This window comes from Ruditapes philippinarum, unplaced genomic scaffold (assembly GCF_026571515.1).
Source record: "Ruditapes philippinarum isolate M1 unplaced genomic scaffold, ASM2657151v2 ctg5839_1_1_1_1, whole genome shotgun sequence".
NCBI lineage: Eukaryota > Metazoa > Mollusca > Bivalvia > Venerida > Veneridae > Ruditapes > Ruditapes philippinarum.
The window spans coordinates 35,608-60,022 of record NW_026856785.1 but is presented as its reverse complement, the minus strand read 5'-3'; the positions used below and the strand labels follow the sequence as shown (position 1 = coordinate 60,022).

At 31.5% G+C, this 24,415-nt stretch overlaps 4 protein-coding genes across 4 annotated transcripts; all 4 read right to left on the bottom strand.

Annotated features, from left to right (window-relative positions):
• Window positions 1-1,437: 1,437 nt before the first annotated feature.
• LOC132747706 (perlucin-like) lies at window positions 1,438-2,836 on the bottom strand (the record flags this gene model as incomplete). Its single annotated transcript, XM_060737203.1, has 3 exons — window positions 1,438-1,794; window positions 2,309-2,399; window positions 2,753-2,836. Coding segments are annotated over 3 exons (399 nt in total), but the record flags the coding sequence as incomplete, so codon positions are not given.
• Window positions 2,837-7,340: 4,504 nt separating this feature from the next.
• LOC132747713 (perlucin-like protein) lies at window positions 7,341-8,885 on the bottom strand. Its single transcript, XM_060737210.1, has 4 exons — window positions 8,879-8,885; window positions 8,574-8,644; window positions 8,104-8,194; window positions 7,341-7,816 (listed from the first exon to the last, which is right to left on the bottom strand). The coding sequence occupies exons 1-4, from the start codon at window positions 8,883-8,885 to the stop codon at window positions 7,596-7,598; spliced, it is 390 nt and encodes a 129-aa protein (XP_060593193.1). The 3' UTR covers window positions 7,341-7,595.
• Window positions 8,886-11,512: 2,627 nt separating this feature from the next.
• LOC132747712 (perlucin-like protein) lies at window positions 11,513-13,943 on the bottom strand. Its single transcript, XM_060737209.1, has 5 exons — window positions 13,783-13,943; window positions 13,425-13,530; window positions 12,521-12,606; window positions 12,046-12,136; window positions 11,513-11,805 (listed from the first exon to the last, which is right to left on the bottom strand). The coding sequence occupies exons 2-5, from the start codon at window positions 13,489-13,491 to the stop codon at window positions 11,585-11,587; spliced, it is 465 nt and encodes a 154-aa protein (XP_060593192.1). The 5' UTR covers window positions 13,492-13,530; window positions 13,783-13,943; the 3' UTR covers window positions 11,513-11,584.
• A 6,661-nt stretch (window positions 13,944-20,604) lies between these two features.
• On the bottom strand, window positions 20,605-23,449 carry LOC132747711 (C-type lectin domain family 17, member A-like). Its single transcript, XM_060737207.1, has 5 exons — window positions 23,299-23,449; window positions 22,869-22,946; window positions 22,335-22,420; window positions 21,586-21,676; window positions 20,605-21,078 (listed from the first exon to the last, which is right to left on the bottom strand). The coding sequence occupies exons 2-5, from the start codon at window positions 22,942-22,944 to the stop codon at window positions 20,855-20,857; spliced, it is 477 nt and encodes a 158-aa protein (XP_060593190.1). The 5' UTR covers window positions 22,945-22,946; window positions 23,299-23,449; the 3' UTR covers window positions 20,605-20,854.
• Between the last annotated feature and the right edge of the window lie 966 nt (window positions 23,450-24,415).

The following is a 24,415-nucleotide window of genomic DNA, read 5'->3' as shown; positions in this document are numbered from 1 at the left end:
TCATTGTTAGCGCTATGACGTCAGGTTAAAATTTCGAAATTTAGTAGTTATTTACTGTTTTTATTTAATCAGAGGTTAGGGGTAAATCATGGCTCTTTGTTCGAGCTATAACGAGTATAAGGTTGATCTCCATATGACGAAAAGTAAAAAAGACGCAAATATAAAGATAATGGCATTTAGGATAGTACAGGTATGATATAATATATATAACTACAGTGTTAACATTAGATACTGCGACAATTTTATTACAGTCATTTAAACAACCAACACAAATACCTTGATTTATGGAAAATATGTTTGTTAAGATCGGGCCGATAAAAACCGAACTATTTATTTTTCGGATTACTTAAAGTTATGAATTTATTCTTATGTCTACTTAGTTTTTCTCACATAAGAATGTAAGTGAAGAATGACAATATCTATCAGTCGCTGTATAGTCTCCTCACTGTCTGCCCAGGTTATACACTGTTCATTGCTGTTGAAACTGATATCCCTTCAAATGAATGGGATATTCAAAATTCATAGCATGATAAAATGAAAATTAATTGAAACAAACCAGGGAATATATGTGGTAAATGGATTTCTGAACTTCGGCGCTGGTAATCACAAATTTACTATAATAATAACTTGAATGATATTCTCAAATACTAGTATTATGTTATCTATGACTTTTATGTATTAAGACAATGTTCATGTATTGACAATATTCATGAAATGACACTTGGCAGAGTAACGTAACATAATTTCGAAGATGTTTAACATTATAATCACACCAACTTCACTCCGGTAGCCGCAAATTTGACATCACTAGGGTGCCAGGCCAACAAAGTCACTCCGCTAGACCACCAATTTATCACTTGGTCAACTTAACTGTAATCATCATATCATGATTATCTAAAATGTATTTGTGGCTGATATTCAGCTTACCATGTCCTTAAGATTTCTAAGAAAGCTATGTTTTTAAAATATTTCAGAAATACGAGCAAACCATAATGATAATCCACGTTCGTTTACAAGGTGGACAAACACATACCTATGTTGTTAAAAATGTATCTTCGTTACCGAGCCTGCAACATTTTCAATTTTGTTCTTGTTGGGCTTTCTTTAGGGATTCTGTATTTATCTAGTTTATGTTATATGACATTATCTAACTTAACATATTTAACTTTATGTAAAACACAAACAGTTGTTATGAATGCAACGTTAACATTTCTTCCTTGTTTACATATTATGAACATGATTTATAAGTTAAAAGAAAACAGTTGAAAACAGTGAAATCAAAACAGTTGATGCCTGTAGAAAAAGAAATGAAAACTTTTAAAATTCAAACCACTCAATTTGTTTCTTCCCTGTTAAAATACAAGTAGAGTAATCTAAACGTGTAAATAGATAGATCCAGTAGCAAAACGTAAGAGTAAAAAGAAACAAGATTGAAAATACAGGTTTGATGTTTTACTCGTACATGTTATTCGATTTACAAAATATATGCTTCCGATTAAATTTTAAACAAACATATATATATTAATATGATATATGTAATCGTCGGATTTTATTTCATTCAAATGTTTGCTCATATTTGGTCTGTCTCACAGAAAGGTGCAACTAAATTTCGGCACGGGAAATCGTTCCATTTAAAGTAGTGATAATGATTAAAGTGCACGCAGTCTTCAATGTTCATTGCATTGTCTGGTTGTCCAGGTGTCCAATCAGAGAATGTAGCATGTTCATTCGTGCCGTACCATCGCCATATACCTTCATGAGTCATGTCATTTAGGCCAATCCAAGCATGTTTTGCTAGAAAATGAAAGCGTATTCTTGGTTAAATGAGGGTCCAGTCAATCCGCCCATTCAGACACTAAGGATACGGACCCTTCCCCACCCCAAAATAAATAAATAAATAAATAAAAGATAAAAGATAAAGATTTATAATAAAATAAAAATAATGAAATTAAAAAAATGAAAGCGCTCTTCAATATCTTCAGTATCTCACTGTTGTTACAATGTGTTCTGTGAAACGATGTTTTTAAATAGCCAAAGTTTAGTTTTATCTTTTTTTTATCTTTGATACTAAAGCAATTATTGGCAATGCTTGAAACCATCGGTTATGATATCGAGGTGTTATATATGTTACACATTATAAATGAGAAAAGGTCGGAAAATAATTACATAATACAACAGAAACAAATAATAACAGAAACGAACAAGCGAGCAGTATCATTTATATTATATAGTATTTTATCTCATGATGTCGCATGTTTATCATGCGACCATTATAAGCAATAAACTCAAGTTGATGTTAGAGATTTACCTTCGATTTTCTTTAGATATCCCTTCAGAAAATTATTTTCAGCAATTGTTTCGAGCTGGACTAGGTCTGCCCCAAGATTTAAACAGTAAATCTGATATATATATATATAAACAAATAGAGAATAACTTTTTATCAGTAAAAACATACGCATGCGTTGTTGCGCGCGCGCACACACACGCACATACAAACGCGCGTGCGCGCGCACTTGCACACACATACACATATGCACGCATACATACAAATGCATACATTCATACCAGTGTAAAATATACCAAACCATTGATTTTAGAACCATTAAAGATATTTTTTTTTTTTTGGTTTAAAAAACATAAAATAATATCATTAACTTAATATCTGCCTGATCTTGTTTTAAATAAATTCTTTCATCGTAAAAATTTAACGCTCGAAACAAGTGCATACTATTGTATGATTGTGTGTACATACCCTGGCTGCAGGAAACGACAGCTTTATACCCAAATCGATGAAGTAACAATGTCCTCTATATGAAAACCATCCATCTTTGCAGCAATGTAGTTAAAAGTTTTTGCAAATAAACGCATTCATTTAGATTTTTTCAACAACCATTGGTTGGCATACTCATAAGGAAAATCAAGGGAGAACAATGTGGCTAGATAAATTGCGATGTCCATGTACTGTTGATTTTACACCAATGTAAAAATAAACGCACTCGCTGTTCTTTTAAAATTAATTATATTACAGAACACATCGTCACAGAATGGCACATCTTAAGTTAATAAACACAATCAACTTGTAAAGATCAAACAGATACAGAATGTAGAAAAAAAACATTTCCAAAAAATCGTAATTATCAAAATGTTTGCCAAAATGGAAAATTTATCCCTGCAGACGTGATTGGTCTGTAATGAAACATAAGTTATTTCCACTTCGTCAGAATGAAAATAAATCTTCATGTTGATCGCATTAGTGTGTGAAATAGCAAGGTATGTCGTTAAGAGGTTGAAATTCACCACACTTATATCTTTCACTGCCTACATTTACTTTGTATACTGACTAGATACAGTGCATATTTTTATCACACAATGCACTCAAATTAATTAGTTATTTCCCCTTATTATGGCGGGTGGTTAAGAACGCTTTTGTGCACCGTGTTTTATGGTTTTATATCATAACTATGATGCTGAAAATAAGATTTATCAATATAGTATGTTCCAAAAAAGCGTTATTTATAAAGATATTACCGAATTAAACATTTCATAATAAAGGTAGGTAATTAGAAATTTATTTTCTATAAATTCTAAGTCAAAATTTCCAATAAGAAAAGAATGCATATATTTTAATGATAGCATATAATGTGCACCAATATTTGCAGTATATATTTTACATATTCTTTGATGTTTAAAAATTATTAGCATAATTATATACATATATACAATTTCACTTAAGTGTGGTATACAACCTCAATCACAACAAATCTATATAATATATCATTTAATTAAGAAAGTGCTTAAATCCATTTTGACCTATTAATGATCAATATAAAGTAAATCAATTTTTGCAGAAAATCGTGTATTGACAATAAAATGTTTATGTTACACAATAAATAGATAAATAAAAGTCATTTCATAAGGTAGATTTTAAAACTTGAAATATTTATTGTATAACAATTATATATCACACTGAAAAAAAAATGTAAATTCATTTCGATATAATGCCTTTTTATATACTATATAGGAGTATTTTTCTCACGTACCTACAGTTCACCGTATTCCTCACTTGCCCTGCAAGTCAATGTTTGCAAGTTCATTGATAGCCGGACAAAAATGTTTTAAACGAAATTAAAGGACTCTACCAGATCAGGTTTCTTCATGTTCAACATCGACACCTGTATCAAAGAAAGTAAGTTCGCGTTTATAGTACGTATAGACATGGGGTTGTAGTCAAAGCAACTTTATTGTTCATCTAGCCATCATTATTTTCTTTAGCACTTTTGACGTCTCCTACATCATTGATAGGTCTTTCGCAGCTTAAACCCCATTTGTACTCAAACACTGTATCCAATTTTGAACACACATTGATGTTATTATTCAACTTATTTGTATCATGTGGCAATTCTTGGTTAAAAAATCTAAGCGCTGGCTATGATATCAGTCACCTTGTGCATTTTGTATTTCCTTTCAGAATCAAATATTTTATCATTTTTTAACATGACCAACAGTAGATATTTTAATTTCAAAGTTGGAAAGTTGCAAGGTATATTGTATAAGTTTCTAAATAAGATTTTTTGTATCGTTCTGACTTTTTTCCTGATGCTATGCCGTTGATATAAGACTTAGTTGAAATTTTTATCAAATTGTAGATAGTGTACTTTGCTACAATATATTGAAAAATTAATTAATTAATTAATTAATTCGTTCGTTCGTTCATTCATTCATTCATTCATTCATTCATTCATTCATCAATTAATTAATTTATGTATATTACAAAGCAAAACAAGTTACAAAATTGACATATCAATTTAAATAAATTACAAACAAAAACAAGTCAATATAGTTAACAGGGATAGTTTCGATTCAGTAACAGCTACGCGAGACTAAGGGTATCTAACATATTTCGAAATTAATTGTACGTTCGTTCACAGTGCTTTCATAAGAGTATGCACCGCCTGCACACTCAATACACTGTACAAAGTATTTCTTTTAATATCAACTATCAGTAATGCACTTGGTCAGCGCGAACAGGAAACAAATTGAAGTGTAATAATCATATATTGACAATTCAAATCGAATATTGTGTGATGCTTTTTGGTTTTACTATGAGGGATCCACCAGATTAGTGTCTATAAGTGTTCCATTGAACACAGACAGCTGGGGGTAAGACCTGCTCTCAACATCGCATTCGACACTCTTTTTAACTCTCAGATACTTTTTACAAAGTAGCACATATATGTCATCTGTCTCATCATTATTCATCATTCAATTTTCACATGAAATAAGCAAAGTCCAGTTAACCATCAAAGATTGATAAAGTATTTTATTGAGCCTTGATTGGCAATTTAATCTTTATTCTATTTTTCATTCCTTCAAATACAATTATGCATAACCATACAAATGCAAATCATACAGTAAATCATTTAACATTAAAAAGGAGGCATAAGATTTTCATATTACATTTATAAATTCTGAAATTGATGAGATAACATAGAAAACGTTCGAAGAAAACGATGGTTTATAAATGCATTATATAATATTTCTAAACATATAGTTTTTTGAGATAATTTTACTTTCATTTATATACAATTTATTTATTTATTTATTTCATCCTATCCTCAATGTGTCTCCAGCTATATAACCTAAACAAAAAGGGTAATACGAAAAACAAATAAATTAGGTCTTCCCGTGGATACTTACTGAAGAAAGAGTAAAAAAAGTATCATATGAAATATGAAAGTTCACATTTATGGTAGGTAGACTTATAAACATCATGGACAAGGATTATCTCAATTAAATTATACAACATTTCCTGCTCCCAATGAGACTAATGAGATAGTTGATCGAAATACTGTTTTCTTCACAGGATCTATATATGCATTATTGGAGTAGCTTAAATTTGTGTATAAATAAAAAAAATCTTGTAAAAGAAAGAAAATGACAATAATTCTATATACATTAGCATTACTATGCTTCTAAACAGTCATGTCTAATAAAGAAGGATAACTACAATAAATGTCCTAACATATGTTTTTTTTCTTCCCTTTATTTGAAGAGCTAATTTTCTCCTTGAAGAGTTAGTTTTTCAAAGCTCCCAATTACATAAAACATAAGAAGATTCAAATAATATTAAAATCAGCCGGAACTGATAGTCTCTGCCCACACTATCGTGGACCTAAAAATTATTGGGAATGAGACAGATGGCCAACTCGTGCTAAAATGTTAAAAAGTTACATGTACTCGACAGTTGACTAGGGTGGAGCAATGTATTGGGGGCCTGACCTGCAAGTGTCGTCTGTGTCACAGAATAGTAAAAGATAGAGTAATGTAATACATTTCTATCATGTATTACTCTGGTAAATAATTCGGACACATGAAAGACATCATCAGCCCGTAATTTACTTCTTTCTGGTCCGTCGGGATCATTGATTCCAGCACATTTACTCTTGAAGATTGAATACTGCTGCAGCCATTTGCTTGGAGGAGTAAGGGATGTTACACATTTGCAGTTTCTCTCATGAACAGACTCAATCAAACCGAGTCTTCAATTTCATATAATTTTGTTCTTTCCCTTGAACATAGAAATGTTTTTGGGTTTTTTGTATATTTATTGTACATTATTTTCAAACGTGACACTGAAACATAATCAACTCTATATAAACATTTTTTGAATGTAACAATAAAATTTCTTCCTTGATCAATTTGTATAGATATGTTTTAGTTACAAACTGCAGCTGAAAATATAGTAAAAATACACAAAACCTTTTAAGTAAAATGTTAAAGGGCAAAATTAGATATTTAAAAACTGATTTAATGTAAACAAAGAAACGTTTGGATAGGCTGTTCTGTGTCTTTTTTCAAAACAACCATAAAGCAGAATTGAAATAAATGGTTTGGTACATATGTACGAACCATTTTGATACATATTCATTCAAACTTGCGATAGGCTGTGGAATTGGTTTAATATTGTTCGAGCCTCTTTCTTCAGATCGTTTCATAATTTGCTTAGAGTATCATTCTTCGAATGAATGCTTTAGGTTTGATTTTATAGCCCTATAGACACTTAAATTCATGGGTGAAGTTTGTGGGAACATAAACTATTATTGTTGGTAAGGTGGCCAACAAGGTCATCAGTCATTTGGGCTCATATAAATATGCATACAGCGTTTGCATCTGGTTGTTATTCTAATTCTCTAGAGGGTCAATGATGTTATCAACATATGCGATCTTCAAAATTTCGTTCGTCAAGTGATTTTCCGTAAAATTGACGTGCCAGTTTTTGGGGAGGTAGTATGAAGGAAGAATAAATTGTCAGCAGTATACAAATAAAAACTAACAATAAATTGCAATGTCCGTAATTTTATTGACAGCTTATTTCAAATAATTGTTTTGTTAATGTATAACTTACTATGATATTTGAAAACAATGTTATAATTTGTATCTAAAAATATTGTTGTGTATATTAAATAAACGAAAGTAAATGAAATATTTTTTATATTTATTAATTCAAATAGAAAAATAAAGTAACTGAAGAAAATACAGAAAAAAAAACTAGCAATTGAATTTGTGTCAATTTTGTATCTTTAAGGACCTAACATTTAGTCTTTTTCGCACAAAGGTGTAAACATGTGACGACAAGTATTATCATTCCACTTATAGTCTTTACCGTAGTCAAAATGAACGCACTCTTCATTGCGATTGCCAAAATTGTTAGGTTCCCCTAGAGCCCAGTAAGAGCATGTTGCAAGACTCTTTGTGTCATACCATCTCCAGATTCCGTCTTGAGACTTGTCAGTCAGTCCAATCCACGTACTTCCAGCTAGAAATGTTCACAAAAAATTCTTCTGATTATAACATACGCCATATGTACAAATGCCCTACTTTGTGAAAATTAAAATGATGTATGACAATACTGATTTTACAAAATTGAAGTATGGTTAAGCAATATAAAATTGCTAAAAGTTTTTACTTAAACTTAAGCCGTGTAACCTAAGTGTTGTTCAAATGCAATCGTTTCAATATGCTTTGATATTTCCCAAGTTCTGTTTGGATAAATCCAATCTTGCTTTAAACAATTGTTTGAAATGAAAAGAAAATAATTTTCACCATTAGATTTCTTAAGAAATCCGTTCAAGAAAGTATTTTCATCTAACGTGTCAGGCCGAACAAGGTAAGCACCCAGACGTTGACAATACCGCTGAAAATACAAATAAACATTTTCAATCGGAAGTTGTAATATTCTTTGTAAACTCAGGTATGTTTCTATAATTCTTTATACAATCATTTAAATTGTAGGCTATTTCACGTACATAGCTTTCAAAGTAAACATCTATAATGTAGAACTGCAATCTGCAAAATTACACATGACGCAAAATAACCGTGAAGAAGATTTTAAAAAAGAAATATCATAACAAAAAATGCAATAAATAGAGAAGTAACTAATTTCAGAAACCAAATAAAAATAAAATATTTCTAGTATTCATAAGATTGTAAATATTTGTGTATAAAAATACAGCTAAATATTAATTTGCCATATAGGAACATTTCTTTGTTATACATACACACTTTCTACATACCCGTGCAGCAGAAAACGTTAAACGACTTCCGTAACCAATGTGGTAACAATGGTCTTTATAGGCTATCCAACCTGGGGCAACGGGAAAAAGCTAAAAATTTATTTTTAAAAAAAGAGGGAAAAATGTGCAAAAAGTTACTTCCAAAATTTTTTAATCTACCTGGCTTTTTAAAACATAATTTAATTCGAAATTAAAAAATTTAAATGTTTATATAAATTTGTTTTTGGCTTTAATATACTTTTGGGTTCGCTTATATTTTCCCAAAAGGGGTTTGTTTTAAACAAAAAAAAAAATTTTTTCCCCACCCTGCATTGTAGACCGACCCTAAAAATTTAACAAAAACCTTTTAAAAATTTAAATCAGCATCCTTTACACAGACAATGATATACATGCATAAAAACCAGTATCTATTCAACATAATTATACCAAATATCTACAAAATTATACTATACAAACAAGATGCAATTCATAAAAAATAGTATCATTTTAGGAAGACAAATTGTCCAATTGTAGAAGGAATCATAACTTATTTATCTACGTCTTAGAATTTTCATTCCGCTGATTTGTTATGAACTAGTAATGCCGTTAGTGATAAAAAAAATTATTTTACCTTTTCCATTAATTCCTTCCGCCAGGCAGGCAACGACAAGCAGCAAAACTATTGCAGTCTTCATTTCGTCAAAGTTTTACGCCGTATCTAAAGATCATTATAAAACAATTCCTGTGTTAAACTTTGATTGACAATATGTCATTATATTTAGCTCGTGAAAGGTTTTTTTTCCAAAAATGATAATCATATTTTACTTCTCAACGTGTTAAAAATGAAAAACATCCTTTTAAAAGTATTTATGACAAAATAAAAGATATTGAAAAAACATTTCATCTTACTTGAATTTGTTTTCAACAAACTTTTAAAATCCGTATCTGAAATATTCAAAATAAAATATGTTTCATGAAATGCAAAAGATGTAAGACTGGTATTTGGATATTAATCTTAACTAATTATATCTTACAAAGACTCGCGAATAGCACGCTGACTGGTGTGACCTTTCGAAAAAATACCCTCTTAAATGTCCTCGCGTACTCGACAAATGGTTTTCGGAGGAGTGACAACTAAGAAAAAAACATCACGTCTGTTTACTTGTTTACCCGGAAGATTATGATTTTCTAACTTGTTAATGTTATCTCGGCTGATCAAGACAAATATATCGTCAGCAAATGCACATGTTTAAGAAAGTATAAGGTTGAACATAAACAAAAGATTGTAACCGACGATTTTGTAAGTTTAGTATTACGTAGCAATTAGTTCAGACGCAGAAATACCATTCACATTCTCCCAATACAACATCAATCAATTCCTGCAGTCTTCATATTTTTGTTGTTTTATTTTACTTACAGAAATAGATTTGACTCGTGTTCCATAAATTACCTAAATTTCTGGGCAACGCTATTTAACAGCAGGTCGATGTTTCGTTATTTCATATTGACAGGAAGGGCCAGTCCCTTGGTCATGCTATCAAAAGCAATTAAAGGAATATAAAATTTAATGCTCAGTTGTAACTGTTTCAGTATTTTGTAATCTCTACAAGTTCCGTGATGTAACAGAAGGACATATATTTGTGTAAATACATGTATAAAAATTTAATAAAGTACATGTTTGGACTTTTAAGCTGAAGAATATTATATCATATACGTGTATATTTGAAAAATTGATATTGACCGAAATACAACCTTACACAGTCAACTCGTGCGATACCAAGCATCACAATAGCATATGCATGCGATATTTCCTAGATATTTTTTTTAATCAACAATGATAAAGGTTACATGTATTTAAGCGATTAGGTATGTTGTCACTAATGTTTAGAAATAGTATATAGCTAGTTTAAACATATTTTATTTAGCAAATTTACAAGCATGTATCATTTTAGTCGCAATATATATGGATAAGTATATACTAGTTGAAAGTTCATGTCACTACAACATTGCAAACTTTAAATGGCGTCTTGCTTCCACACTTTAACTGATAGAGGAAGATCAAATGTTGCTACAATGTAATTGTGCTATTTCAAGAAAGTCGTTGTATCGCACGAACAGAATGGATATTTTTCACACACTAAGCAAATGACCCTGGCACAAGTCCTATAGTTCTTATAAAAAGCAAATAATTTCGAACTTTTGATTATAGCCAGCCGGTCGCATATGAATCTTATCAATCTTTTATTATCGTATTAAAGAATACAATTCAGGTTGATGCCCGGTTTTTATAAAAAAAGAAGTGGGTATTTTAAAATAAAACGTTTCTCATTACATTTAGTTTCTTCCTGTTTAGGCAGGTATCTTCATTTTATTGTAGTATCATTTTAACCATACTTTTCGGATAAAAATAACAAATGCCACCAGGCGAGAGAATAGTATGGTTTGTTACTAAAACATAATGTTAACTATTTCAAAGGTTCATTAAATATTATTTGTTACAAAAATATGTACGGAAAAAATAACCATTTGGTTTTCTAAGTTTAAAGATAAAGATTAGCCCCTGAGAACTTTTTAATCCCTCGCCCTGCTTGGCTAGGCTTGCTTTAAATGCCTTTTTGTGCATCTTCAGATGTTTTTTTTTACAAAAACATGCAAGAAAGGATCTCCACTGAAGTCCAAAGCCTATGATTTTTTAATTTTACACTTACAATTGGAAAAAAAATGCATAATATATATATATATAAAAAAAAATCAGAATTTAATAATTAAAAATCGATTATTGTGCGATTGCTAGTCGGTTTTGACTGAAAAGCTTTGGAACGCATTGAAATTTAAGGTCATTTTGTAAAATAATAATGATAATTCTGGAACAAAAACGGTAAAATTGAATGACCTGAAATTTTACAAGTTATTGGTTCTTGACCTAAATCAATTGGTACACACATTTAAAAAATATTTCCAAAAAAGGCTAACATCACGGTTTATAAAATGTGATAATGATAAGTAAGCATAGCAATATCTTCTTGAGTTTTTTATATTGAGTCTTTTTCACACAGTGGTGTAAGTTGTCCATGACATGGCGTATCGTTCCACCTGTAGTCATAGCCTGAATATAATTGTACACAATCTTCATTGCCATTATTATTGGGTTCTCCAGGACCCCAGTCAGAGAATGTAGCGTGGGTCCCTGTGCCATACCATCTCCATAGTCCTTCATAGGCCTTGTCAGTCAATCCAATCCATGGAGTAATTGCTAGAAGTAAAATTGTTTCATTTTAGTCAAATCGGTAACGAAACACTAAGGGAATGTGTCTGAAAATTTTAACACAAACTGAAATAAGAAGCATATGCTTGACTTTAAAACAATGCAATCATGCATTTCTTACAAATAATAGTTTGCATCTTACTGGTATTCACATCGTAGGATAACATTACTAACTGATTTACAAATTCTTATAAGTTCAAAAGAACTTTGATGTTGAGAGAAAGTTACCTTGAGTCTTCTTTAAAAAGCCTCTCAAGAACTCGTATTCAGCAAATGTGTAAAGTCGCACAAGGTAAGCACCATAACTGGAGCAGAATAACTAATCAAAAATGTAAAAATGCTCATGTTTTTAAGAGATAATATCATTTTATTGATTTAATACATCAACACGGCTGTATGAAAACAAAATCAAAGGCATATTGTGTGAACAAATTTATAAAAAACACTATAAATGTGATATATTTGAGTATGGCATTTGTCCAATGTGACATATTCGTCGGCCAAGCTTGCACTTTTCATAGAGACGATTTTGTTACAGTATGCGATTTTATATCAACCGACTAATAAACATCTATTGTAATGTATTATTAACCAAAGTTTTTTTAAGACAAAACTACAATATAAAAATGATAAATTCATGAAGACAAATCGTAGACATTTGTATATTCATGTATATAATTTCATTAAAAGTGTACGTAAATACCCATGCTCCAGCAAATGTTAGACGGGTCTCATAACCGATATAGTAGCAATGATCTTCATATTGTATCCAGCCGTTTTGACAACAACCTGGAGTTTTCAACAATGTATTTTAGATTTTGAATGCTATAACACGCATAAAAAGTTAACGGTCTCCGAAATTCAATTCTCATTGACATATTGTTTTGAAATCAGAATCACAGGTAATACTTCATTTGCAAGCAACTAATTATAATACAAAACAAGCATATCGTTGCAAGGTATTTTTGATCATTAAAATATCACTATTCCATCACTGTCAAAAAGGTAAGCGTACATAACTCTTTAACGCTCCTGCTACATCGAGCAACAATTGCGCGATCGCTTTTTTCATGTACCCACATTTTGTTACTGGGTTAACGTTTATTGCCAGGCCCTGTTACAATCAATTTCTCTCAGACGTCTAAGGTCTCGATCTTTGAACCAAGACAATAAGATCGAGGCTTTTACAATCCGTTCAATTTTCTGGTCAGAGGTTAGCAAATGAGGGATTCAACGGGCGCATATTTTCCTTAACTTTAACTTTTCTTATTACAACAAGTAAATTAAGAGAAGAAATCAAAATAAGGTAGAAATCAAAATAATTTCTATCTTATTTTGATTTTTTCTTTCAAGATGGAAAACACACATGACGCGCTGTAGCCCGAAAATGTCATTACTCTCCCCTAAGTTAAATATTGCATCTTCATCAACTTTGGCTTTGACAGTGCTGACGTCCTACCTTCCTTAAACATTGACGCCTACCTGGCAATTGTAAGATATGGAGAAAATATTTTCTCCATACACTTAATCTAGACCCGTTTTTATTTCTGACGCGCATTTACCCAATAACCCACAAATTTTGCAATAATTATTATTATTATCATTACCTGCGTCGATTTCTGGTACTAGGCCCATTACGGCTAATGACAGTGCTAATTTAAAAGCGATCTTCATTTCCTTGAAGTCTCTTAATTTGTCCTTTATATCTCAATACTAGAAAATCAAAGCATTTTATGTTTAATTCATAAAAATGTAGATCATTGATGAAGAAAATACAAACGACTATGTACGAAAAACAAATAATATGTATCTAAACTTGTGATAAGAGAAAATAAAAATCCGTAAAGAATTTAGGTACTTTACGTCCTCACAGTATGTACTTATTAATGTCATTTTTATGTGTTTTTTTTTATATTTTACATAAAATGATGAATAAAGATGATTTAATTTAATCATTATACTTACAAAAATTGCCATGAACAGATATCAATGAAACATTCCTTTTATCCCTTACTTTAACCGGGTTTTTTTCTCATGTGTCGTTTTTTTCTCTTATCTGTGAATGGTTTAAGTTGTTTCTATATCCATCACATAAGTACGTATCAAGGAGGAAGCTCGATAATAAACAATGAGAGTTTAAAATAAGTTTTGAAATTCGCTAGTTATATGTTTAACAGGAAAACTTAATTTTCCTTATTATGTTTATGCAAGTTTAAATGAAGTTTTGTTAATGAAACTGACATATTTCGAAACACTGTAACAATCGAACTTCGTTTCAAAAATAAATTAATGAGGACTCTTTATTCGTTTAGACGTTCTGCTATGTTGTGAGCTGTATACATAAATTCATAACAACCTGCATATAGTCTGATCAAATGTATTATATAACAGATATTCAACGAAAACATGCAACTCACTTGTGATTTAAAGACGATTATCTGGTAAGTACAATCCGAATAAACATGAAAATATTGTACCGACCTCACAGTAACCCCGGATTCTAACCAATGAAAACAAATTTAAAACAATCATACTAAAGGAGGACATTTCTCTTGTATGGTTTTTACTGGTGACATTTAACATATATAAGCACTAAACATATAAAAATTAAGTACTGATGAAAGGTGATATTTTATAGTTTTCAAGATCATATATTTATTTATTATGTTACAACATGGAAAAATACAGGTCCGCCTGAAGTCAAATATACAATTATACATATACAAGTATATGCATATTATACTCTTTTTTCAATGTTAAACAGGCAAAATACAATACTTAACATAAAAAAGCCTTCGCATGTGTCTGTTAGATTGTAATTTCCATATTAAAGTACATGATCTATACAATTATATACCTTCTGCTCGAGTTGTATTCTTACAATTATTGCATCTTTTCAGCGCATAAGTGATATAATTGCCATGATCTAAATAACAATAATTATGGTTTGTACTTATGTTGTAGCAGCGGTACATCGTCGGTGGAAAGATAAAATTCTGGTTAAACTGTAAACACATCGACACTGTTTTTTTTCTTTAACCTTTTTATTATCTACAAGTAATTTGGCAAAAGTGAAAACTAAAACACAAACAAACATTGACTGTTGATTATTATGATACTTATAGTTAGGGAAACAGTTATTTCTTATAAACAAGCAGGAAATAACGAATCACAGTCATAGTATATCATTAAAGCAGAGATGAATTCATAGATTGGCCAACAACAGTCTTTCAGAAAACTTTAAGAGACTAGACTGGGAACCATATTTGTGACAGAACAAGAACAAAAAAAATGATATTTACTTAATATTAAAAGGTTGATTGTGAACAGGTACAACATGTTAATCTTTCGATATTTCTTTAAATATACACGTTATCTCATACGGAACTTTCAATATATGTTTTGTTTTATTTGTTTTACTGGGTTTTACGTCACACAGACACAGTTAAGGTCATATGGTGACGTTCCAGCTTTACTGGTGAGTAAGACCTCACGTACCCTTCTGTGCATTTTTTTAAGCACGAACGGGTACCTATAGAACCACCGACGTCCCGTAAGCCAGCTGTAAGGCTTCCTCACTTGAAAGAATTCAAAGTCCCTGACGGGACTCGAACCCACAGCGGTGAAAGGCAAGTGGTTTGAAGTCAACATTTGTGTTGTACAAAATTAACTAGCATGCTTGCTTTATACCATTACACTTTTCACGAAGTCGTTTTAAATCACTCAGGCTTACCGGCGTTCGTCATTATATTCAACTTGAATTGTATATTATTAAGGAAAAGTTAAAGGGCCTCCAATTAGTGAGATCATGATTTGTAAGTCGACTGATTTTAATTCGATTAAAATCAATCTATTTTATTCACAAAGATTAAAAACGTTTATTTCACCGAACCTTTTCTCAATTTGTTTGTAGTTCTTGTCTAGGCCTAAGGTAATGTATCGTCTTTTGTAGAACATTTGTCTTTTGACAAAAATTCTCCTAGACAAAAACCTTGAGAACATTCACTCAGAATGACTAAAGATGGTCTTGTCCCGGTGAATCAAATTAATTGATTTGTGTTAAAAACATCTAATCAAATCGAACAAAAATAAGTCGTCTTACACCTCATTATCGCACTAAATTGAGGTAGATCTATTTTAAAATTTCCGTACATTATATTATTTTACAACAACGCACTCCTTTTCTAAGGTAAATGCACAGGAAATGTATGATTCAATTTGAGCAGTGTCTGTCGCTATCTATTCATTGACTTATATAGAAGAGAAGATCGTGTGTGTTGAAGGCTTTGAAGTCGAAAAGTTGTACTTTTGAATAAAAAAATACAGTTAGAAGTTTTTACTGGAGTTTCCATCTATATTGATATCTACTCTATTTATTTTGCCTTAAATTCATAATCGTCCGTGGGTATTGTTCATTGCAAGATTTGTTTGCCATCAAATTCCTCTATATGAGGTGATACATTAATTAAATTCATATTTGTTAAATAAAAGACGATAACCCATTTAAAGAACAAAAACTGTTTCAAAATTATATCATCTACAATCATAGATCACCACTATATTGATATTGTTCAGCATGTCCATGTCTGTTGCAAGTATACATATATTATGTACGAGGCAAAACTTCTAGCTTACTTTTGTACACAATTATGAATAACACTGTTATACATATATTACATAATGCATAAATTCGCGTAAAATCTGTTAATTAGCTGCATAATTTAATTCAAACAAAACACTTCATAACGAATGATTTTGCATAAACTTAGTCATTTGAGATATTGAAAGTCACATTTGCGCGGTTTTGCCAATACCCAGCGCGACCATAGGTCTTCTTTGTTAAGCTGCGAAAATTTCACCTCATGTATCTGATGAGTAATTATATACAATAATATGTTTGATGAAAAAAATGTTCCATTCTTGCTGAATAACCTGCAAATTTCGAACATTTAAGAATTTCCAAAAACAAGACAACAAAATCCAAATACAGTCTGTGCAAGGCATGAACAAGCTTCAAACGGACAAATCGGTTTAAACTCTAACTGCTTATTGCCGTCCAACATTATAACATTATCTCGCGAGGCTAGTACATGTACCATCAATTTACGGTAAATGCGTTTGATATACGGTAATTTCATTTACCAGTACGTTAAATGTTCGTCTAACTGGAGAAGGGGATTTAAAGTAGGTACAATGTTCTGCAGCAATACTCCAAATCAAACACGTCAGTATACCTCCATGAAATTCTTACTAAGACCAGTAAAAGTTTCAATACGTGATCGCTCTAAAGAGATATTTCGATTTTAAAATATAGTACAACTGTAGATTTTCTTTTTAGCTCACCAGAGCCGAAGGCTCAGGTGAGCTATTAGTATCAAAGGGGGATGCTCCGGCGTCCGTCGTCCGTCGTCATGCGTCAACAATCGTCTTCTTCTCTGAAACTACTGGGCAGATTTACTTCAAATTTGGTCTGTAGCATCCTTGTGACAGTCACACTTATATTTGCTCATGTCATTCCAATTGGCCCCTTTTAGGGTCAGCAGCGCTAAAAATAGAAAAACCTTTAAACATCTTCTTCTACAGAACTAATGGATGGATGATCACCAAATTTTGTCTGTAGCATTCTTACGTAGTCTTTTATCAAGTTTGCTCATATTAATTCGATTGGCCCCTTTTAGGGGTCTCTAGGGTTAAAAATAGAAAAACCTTTAAACATCTTCTTCTACAGAACTAATGGATGGATGATCACCAAATCTTATCTGTAGCATTCTTGGGTAGTGTGTTATCAAGTTTGGTCATATGAATTTCATTGGCCCCTTTTTGGGGCCGCTATAGCTAAAAATAGAAATACCTTTAAACGTCTGTTTCTATAGAACTTATTGATGGATGATAACCAAACTTTGTCTGTAGCAATCTTTGGTAGTCTTTTATCAAGTGTGCTCATATTAATTTGATTGGCCCCTTTTATGGGTCTTTAGGGCTAAAAATAAAAAAACCTTTAGACATTTTCTCCTACAGAACTAATAGATGGATGATCACTAAACTTTGTCTGTCGCATTCTTGGGTAGTCTTTTATCAAATATGATAAACAAGATCAACAAGGAAAGGCGGCGTTCAATGAACGCAACCCCCATATGACCCAGCAACAAGAACCAATGGCAAGGAGCCCAGGCGGACCCCAAACAGAAACAGGACAGGGCAAAGACAAAGCACGGACAGGTTAATCATTAAATGATAAATAATTTGTAACTGATTAGGAATACAAAGAAAATAAAAATAGGCCCACAAAGGGGAAGGGGACAGGAGACCGGGGGAAGGGGGGGGGTTAATCAAAGAAATAAAAACTAGAGGCAATGGGGAAGATACTTACCGTAGACGATAAAACAACAAAGGACACAAGCAAAAGTGTCACCAAAACAGTATGAAACAACATAGACATACATCTGAGGAACACAGTGGGGCGCCGCCTTGGAACGGTCAGCAGCACAATAATGACTGCTGGGGAGTTTAAACCGGTTAATGGTGCACCAAACCTCGCTCTTAGCCCCACAATGTTCCTATAAACGAGACAGTGTAAATAAAATGAATCCCCGCCAAGTGAAATTCTAACAGTTGTCATCGTTACACAAGGTTAAATAAGTAAAACACTAAAATGATCATGTAGGAACATATAAAAGTAAACCCAATGACCATAACAAAAGTACTCAATGTCCTAAAGGAAGACAGAGCTACAAGAAAATCACCTACAAGGGCCCGACGAAGCAAGGCAGAAGACGAACATTAAGACAATTCAGTCCCCAAAGGGCTTTACGAACTATCCATCATAGAGTCTCCCACTTGGTCCGTCAGATGCAATCAAAAGAGGAAAGCGTAGTGTCCAACTGTAAAAGGGTTGAACACTAAACATGCAGTATGTCTTAAAATAGTAGGGTCATATCCTTTTTTAATAAAACGTGCACATATTAATTTGATTGGCCCCTTTTAAGGGCCGCTATAGGTTTAAAAAGAAGAACCTTTAAATGTTTGTTTCTATAGAACTAATTGATGGATGATCACCAAACTTTGTCTGTAGCATTCTTGGGTAGTCTTTTATCAAGTTTGCTCATATTAATTTGATTGGCCCAATTAAGGGATCTCTAAAGCTAAAAAGAGAAATACCTTTAAATGTCTTCTTCTACAGCACTATTCGGTAGATGATCACCAAACTTTGTCTGTAGCATTCTTAGGTAGTCTTTTATCAAGTTTGCTCATATTATTTTGATTGGCCCCTTTAAGGGGTCTCTAGGGCTAAAAATAGAAAAACATTTAGACATCTTCTTCTACAGAACTAATTGATGGATGATCATCAAACTTTGTCTGTAGCATTCTTAGGTAGCCTTTTATCAAGTTTGCTCATATTTATTTCATTTGCCCCTTTTAGGGGCTGCTAAAGCTAAAAATAGAAAAACCTTTTAACATCTCCTTCTACAGAACTTATCGATGGATGATCACCAAACTTTGTCTGTAGAATTCTTGGGTGGGTGGTCTTTATCATGTTTTGGTATCAGTGGAACTGTTTTTTGATATTTTTGAAACCATTCCACATACTTTTTTGTTTTGATGTTCAGAGACTTGAAATTTGGAATGATGTACAGAGACTTGAAATTTGGACAATGAATGCAATTTCTGATGCAAAATGAATTAAGATATCATTTGACTACTTTTGATATTATTATTTGATATTGTTTGACCAAGTTTGTTGTTTTTGATGTACCTGGTGAAAATTTCGACAAGGGGTTTAATTTCTGATATTGAATAAACTTTTGATATGATACTTTTGATATATTTAATATTGCTTTACCTACTTTTTTGTCTTTTATGTACATACTTGAAATTTGATACCATCTGACTTACTTTAGGTATTATTTGATCTATTTTTATTGACACCATTTGACCTATTTTCTTGTATTTTAACATCTAGATTTTAAATTTGGACCAGGTTTGTAAATTCTGATGCCGAAATGAATTTTTATTTCAACTGACCTACTTTTGATATTTTTGATATAATTTGACCATAATTCTTGTGTTTTTTGACATACAGACTTAAAGTTTGGACTAGGTGTGTAATTTCTGATGCTAAATTGAGTATTGATATCAACTAGCCTACTTTCCATATTTTTTACAATGTTTGACCTATTGTCTTTTTTTGAGGTACAGTTATGTAACCATACAGAATGTATTAAAATTTTGTTGTCCTCAAGCATCTACACCTTACATGTTTTGCATGTGACAATTTGTGTTTTCATTCAAAAAAGTTTAAAAAAAAATTGTTTAGTCAAATTTAATCCTGCTCCAGTGGTCATTTATTCTGCATTTATTCTACATAATCTCATAGGAACACACTTGCAGCATACATATTTTTAACAAAGCCTTTCCAAAATATTAGGGCAAAATATATCAATTTATATTGTGAATAATGAAATGATTGGTTAGATGAGTGATCTAGGGCCATCTTATTGGCCCTATTTTTTATTATGAAGAAAAAAAGCTGAAACAATCAATGTTGTGAAAGTATATTACTAGAGGGGCAAGTTAAAGTTGAGCTGAACTTGCTGAAAGAGCCTTGCCTTTAAAAAATAATTTACAACACTGTAAAGCCGTTGTTTCTGGTGAGCGACTCAGGGCCAGCATGGCCCTCTTGTATATTCTTTGAGTCTGAAGGCATGTTTCTTTTTAAAAGATAAAAATTTCTTGAATACAATCTGTAAATGCTAAGATCGATTGGAAGCAAAGGAAACAACAAATGTATATGAATGTACAGAACTACTTTAATACTTAATGTACTTGAGACAATGATCAAGAAAGCCAAGAACAAATATAACAACCCTTGAATGAAACAAAATGTGCAACTTTATACAGCTGCCACAAGGCATTCGATACCTGCTATTGTGAAATATGAACTTGTCAGTTCTTTGTTAATACATTTGTATGTATATATTATATACACTTGAAATAATAACTAAACAAGTAACAAATTTTGTTCATTAATGTTTGCAATTTATCTGAATTCAGTTTCGCACAATGGTCTAAATTTAAAACTGCATGGCACATCGTTCCACTTGTAGCCCCGACCGGGACTAAAGTGTACACAATCTTCAGCACCATGAGCATTGTTGGGCTCCCCTTTTCCCCAGTCAGAGAATGTAGCATGCTCGTGTGTGTCAAACCATCTCCAGATCCCTTCGTGACTCTTGTCGGTCAATCCAATCCACATATCTCCAGCTGAATATAAAGCAAAAAAGAAAATTTGATATTAAGAACAATTAGAATGTCAATACCAACAATTACAACAAACTATGTTTTGCATTAGAAAAAAATAAATTTAAAGCTCCTAATTTTGGATACTAAAATAATGGAATTTATCCATTTGTAACGGCATACTCTATCTAATCGTAACAGATGTAAGCAAATACTGACAGGAACATACAATTTAATGTTCTTATACTGTATAATTTCTCTTTTTCGTGTACTTTATCATTTTTTGAAGAGGTCAAGGGGTCTCAATCATTTAACACATTTCATAATATTTTTTAAACTTAATTAAACCTGCTCTTAACCAATTTTTCTGTTAGATTTTTAGTGGGTATATAGGGGTGATTTCTTGCGTGCGCCATCCGTTTTATCGAAATTTTACCATCATGGTTATTCAATTAATGTACCACAAAATCATTCTGTCTTCAACAAACAAAATGAGCGAAAAGGAACTGTAAAATAAATCTGAAATACTACCCTTTGTTGTCCTTAGAATTCCTGCCAAGAATGTGTGTTCAGCAAACGTTTCAAGCCGTACAAGGTAAGCTCCACGATCGTGGCAGTACGCCTGTATGAAAAAATACGTGTTAAAGCATATGTGGTTAGTTTTATTTATCGAACACGGACTTGTAAACCATACACATGTAAAATATTTATCAGTTATTACAAGTGTTTACAAAAAAACATTGGCCCAAATTTGATTAAATTTTTCGAAAGGATTTTCAATAAAGACTAAAATTAAAGATGTTCCTTTGTTGATAAGACAAGCCATTATTAAAATGAAAGCCCCGATTTAAGGGTTTTTTTCTGAAAAATTTCAAATGTATTTAAAAAAAAATATTTGAAGTGGGGTAAGAAATTTTACATTTCAAAGGGAAAGGCTCTTAAAAACTGTTTTATAACCAAAAGATCAAAAAAATGCCAAAATATCCTTTCTTTTGTTAGCCCTTAGTAAACATAGATATAGATAAATACAAATCAGTAATTTTTCCCCCATCATTGACAGATTTTTATAATATTGTATTAAAATCTTAGTACATTTTCTCAAAGCTCTTGAAGCATGCATCTTTAAATGATAAAATTTTCATAACATCTCATAAACGTTGACAAACACGAGATAAAATAATATTTAACTTTATACAAATATAATAAACTTATGTGTTTATTCTGTTAACTGCTAATATGTCGTATATATACTAGAAAAGTATAGTCATTGTCTGCCTCACCCGTGCCTCAGAAAATGTAAGAAGCGTCCCATAAGCAATGTGGTAACAATGACCTTTATATGGTATCCAGCCATCATTGCAGCAAGCTTAAACAAAAAAATTAGCTTTTATAGATATATGACAGGTGAAATATTTTTGATTACTTAGTATGTCTGACTAAGTACCACATTGAAAATATAAAATAATATTCATAACGAAATTAGTCATAATGTTCCTCCTATGCATCAATGATTTTGATGAATTAATGATTAAATCAACAACATCGACAGGAACAATAACTGACATTAAATCCACTTAATTGACTGATTAAATACCGACAAGCAAACGAGTCAACAAACAAATTCGTGCATCTATGAAAATCGTATACATTGTACTTAATGTTGTACATAAGTTATATCTAGCATATATTTAGCACTCTTTATTTGATAATAAAAAGTTTAGCACATTCCAACGAGACTAAACGTCAATCTTGAACTTTCAGTTCTAAAAATGTTGTGAGCTAATTGTAATATTAGCTTTCATAAATCATTTTACCTCTTGCATTAACTCCCGACACAAGGCTTGTCACGACAAACAATGCTACAGCGGTCTTCATATTTCCAAACAGCATGTCTAGATGTAATTAATATATTTATTTGGACAGGTTATATATGACAATATTGTAAAAAAAGTTTCTTGTGTAAATACTTCAATTACTGTGTACATTTGGACATTTTTTAACAAAACATAAATTAAATAGTTCATTTTTGATAATCATTATGATACGTGCATAATAAAAATGCAAATCAAATACCTCGGTAGCATATATCAAGCAATAACAATCAAAATAACTAAACAACTTTTGTCAGCTGAAAATATTGTAATTAAAATGAAAAATGTGAACGAATTTTATTTTAATTAGATAAATACAAAATAAAATTGTGTTGAATATATTATTTCATGTTATTTCAAGTATCATACTTACGAACAAGGCACTGTATAGTATACTATTTTAATACTGTCTCTTTATTCCTTTCTGATCCTGCCAATCTCTTTAAGTAAGTGACACCGCCAGAGTGATATGTTCTTTTTATTTGTAAATTTAATTACATCGTAAGTAGATACATGGGCTTGTTATTGTTATGTTTTGCACGTACACAAGTTTGAAAAATATATTTTACATTTAAGAATGTCGATAGTGCCCCCCCCCCCCCTCCGTTCACGCCACACACACACAAACAGCGAATATGTCACGCGACGCTTCTGTATTGGTCATGGGAAATAATTGCTGTAAATAATTTATTATTTTTTTCTGACGAGGCAAAGGATTTTGCACGTTTGTAACAAATATTAAGAATGTTTACGTAATAGTATCTCTTTTTGACACGTAAAATACTGTTTATTTCAATTCTATTTATGCAACATCAAAAAGGATGTTTAAAGATGTGTATGTTAGATTATTTTGTAAGTTGTTTTGTTATGCGGAGGATCTTTGTTTCGAATGGGCAAGAGGACAAATAAAAATTGTTTAGTTTTAACAGATGATTCCGATTTCATTGACGAAGCGTTCCTTTTTAGACATCGCAATTTAAGTGCACGTAAAGACAACCGTTTGGCAATGAAGGAATGTCATAACACAAAATGTAATTATGTTTGTTAAATATCTTCTCTCGAGTCAAATAAACAATCCTTTAAATTTTATTTTTAATTTGTAAGTGTTACAATCATACGCGGCATTCAAACGCCATTTGTAAAGGAACATTTCATGTAACTTTCTACTATATATCCTGTTTCGAAAAAGTGATAAAACAGTAAAAGACAGGAACTAATCTATCAGTCTTTGCAAAAATAAATCAGTCGCATGTTTGAAATCAATTTTTACTCCCAAAGATTTTCCTTTACAAAAATTTTTCTTGTTAAAAAAAGTAGGTAAAGTCAACAAAAACCCATTCCCCACTTTCCCGTAAACTTAAATTAATCTTTTTTATCTCCCCTAAAAAAAAAAATGTTTTACCCTTTAAAATATTCCCCATTTATGTTTTTTAATTAAATAGTATTTCGTTTCCCAGTTTTCCCCAATATTACATAACAAATATGTGAAT

Bases quoted from the DNA above. Each gene is read 5' to 3' on its own strand.
- LOC132747711 (XM_060737207.1), bottom strand. From the start codon at position 22,944: ATGCTGTTTGGAAATATGAAGACCGCTGTAGCATTGTTTGTCGTGACA. The intron at 21,677-22,334 runs GTGAGGCAGACA...TTTTTCATACAG, and splicing joins TTACATTTTCTGAGGCACGG to GCGTACTGCCACGATCGTGG. The intron at 21,079-21,585 runs GTAGTATTTCAG...CTTTATATTCAG, and splicing joins AATTCTAAGGACAACAAAGG to CTGGAGATATGTGGATTGGA.
- LOC132747712 (XM_060737209.1), bottom strand. From the start codon at position 13,491: ATGAAGATCGCTTTTAAATTAGCACTGTCATTAGCCGTAATGGGCCTA. The intron at 12,607-13,424 runs GTAATGATAATA...TGAAAACTCCAG, and splicing joins AGTACCAGAAATCGACGCAG to GTTGTTGTCAAAACGGCTGG. The intron at 12,137-12,520 runs GTATTTACGTAC...ATTTTTGATTAG, and splicing joins TAACATTTGCTGGAGCATGG to TTATTCTGCTCCAGTTATGG.
- LOC132747713 (XM_060737210.1), bottom strand. The intron at 8,195-8,573 runs GTATGTAGAAAG...TTGTATTTTCAG, and splicing joins TAACGTTTTCTGCTGCACGG to CGGTATTGTCAACGTCTGGG. The intron at 7,817-8,103 runs GTGAAAATTATT...GAACATTTCTAG, and splicing joins ATTTCTTAAGAAATCTAATG to CTGGAAGTACGTGGATTGGA.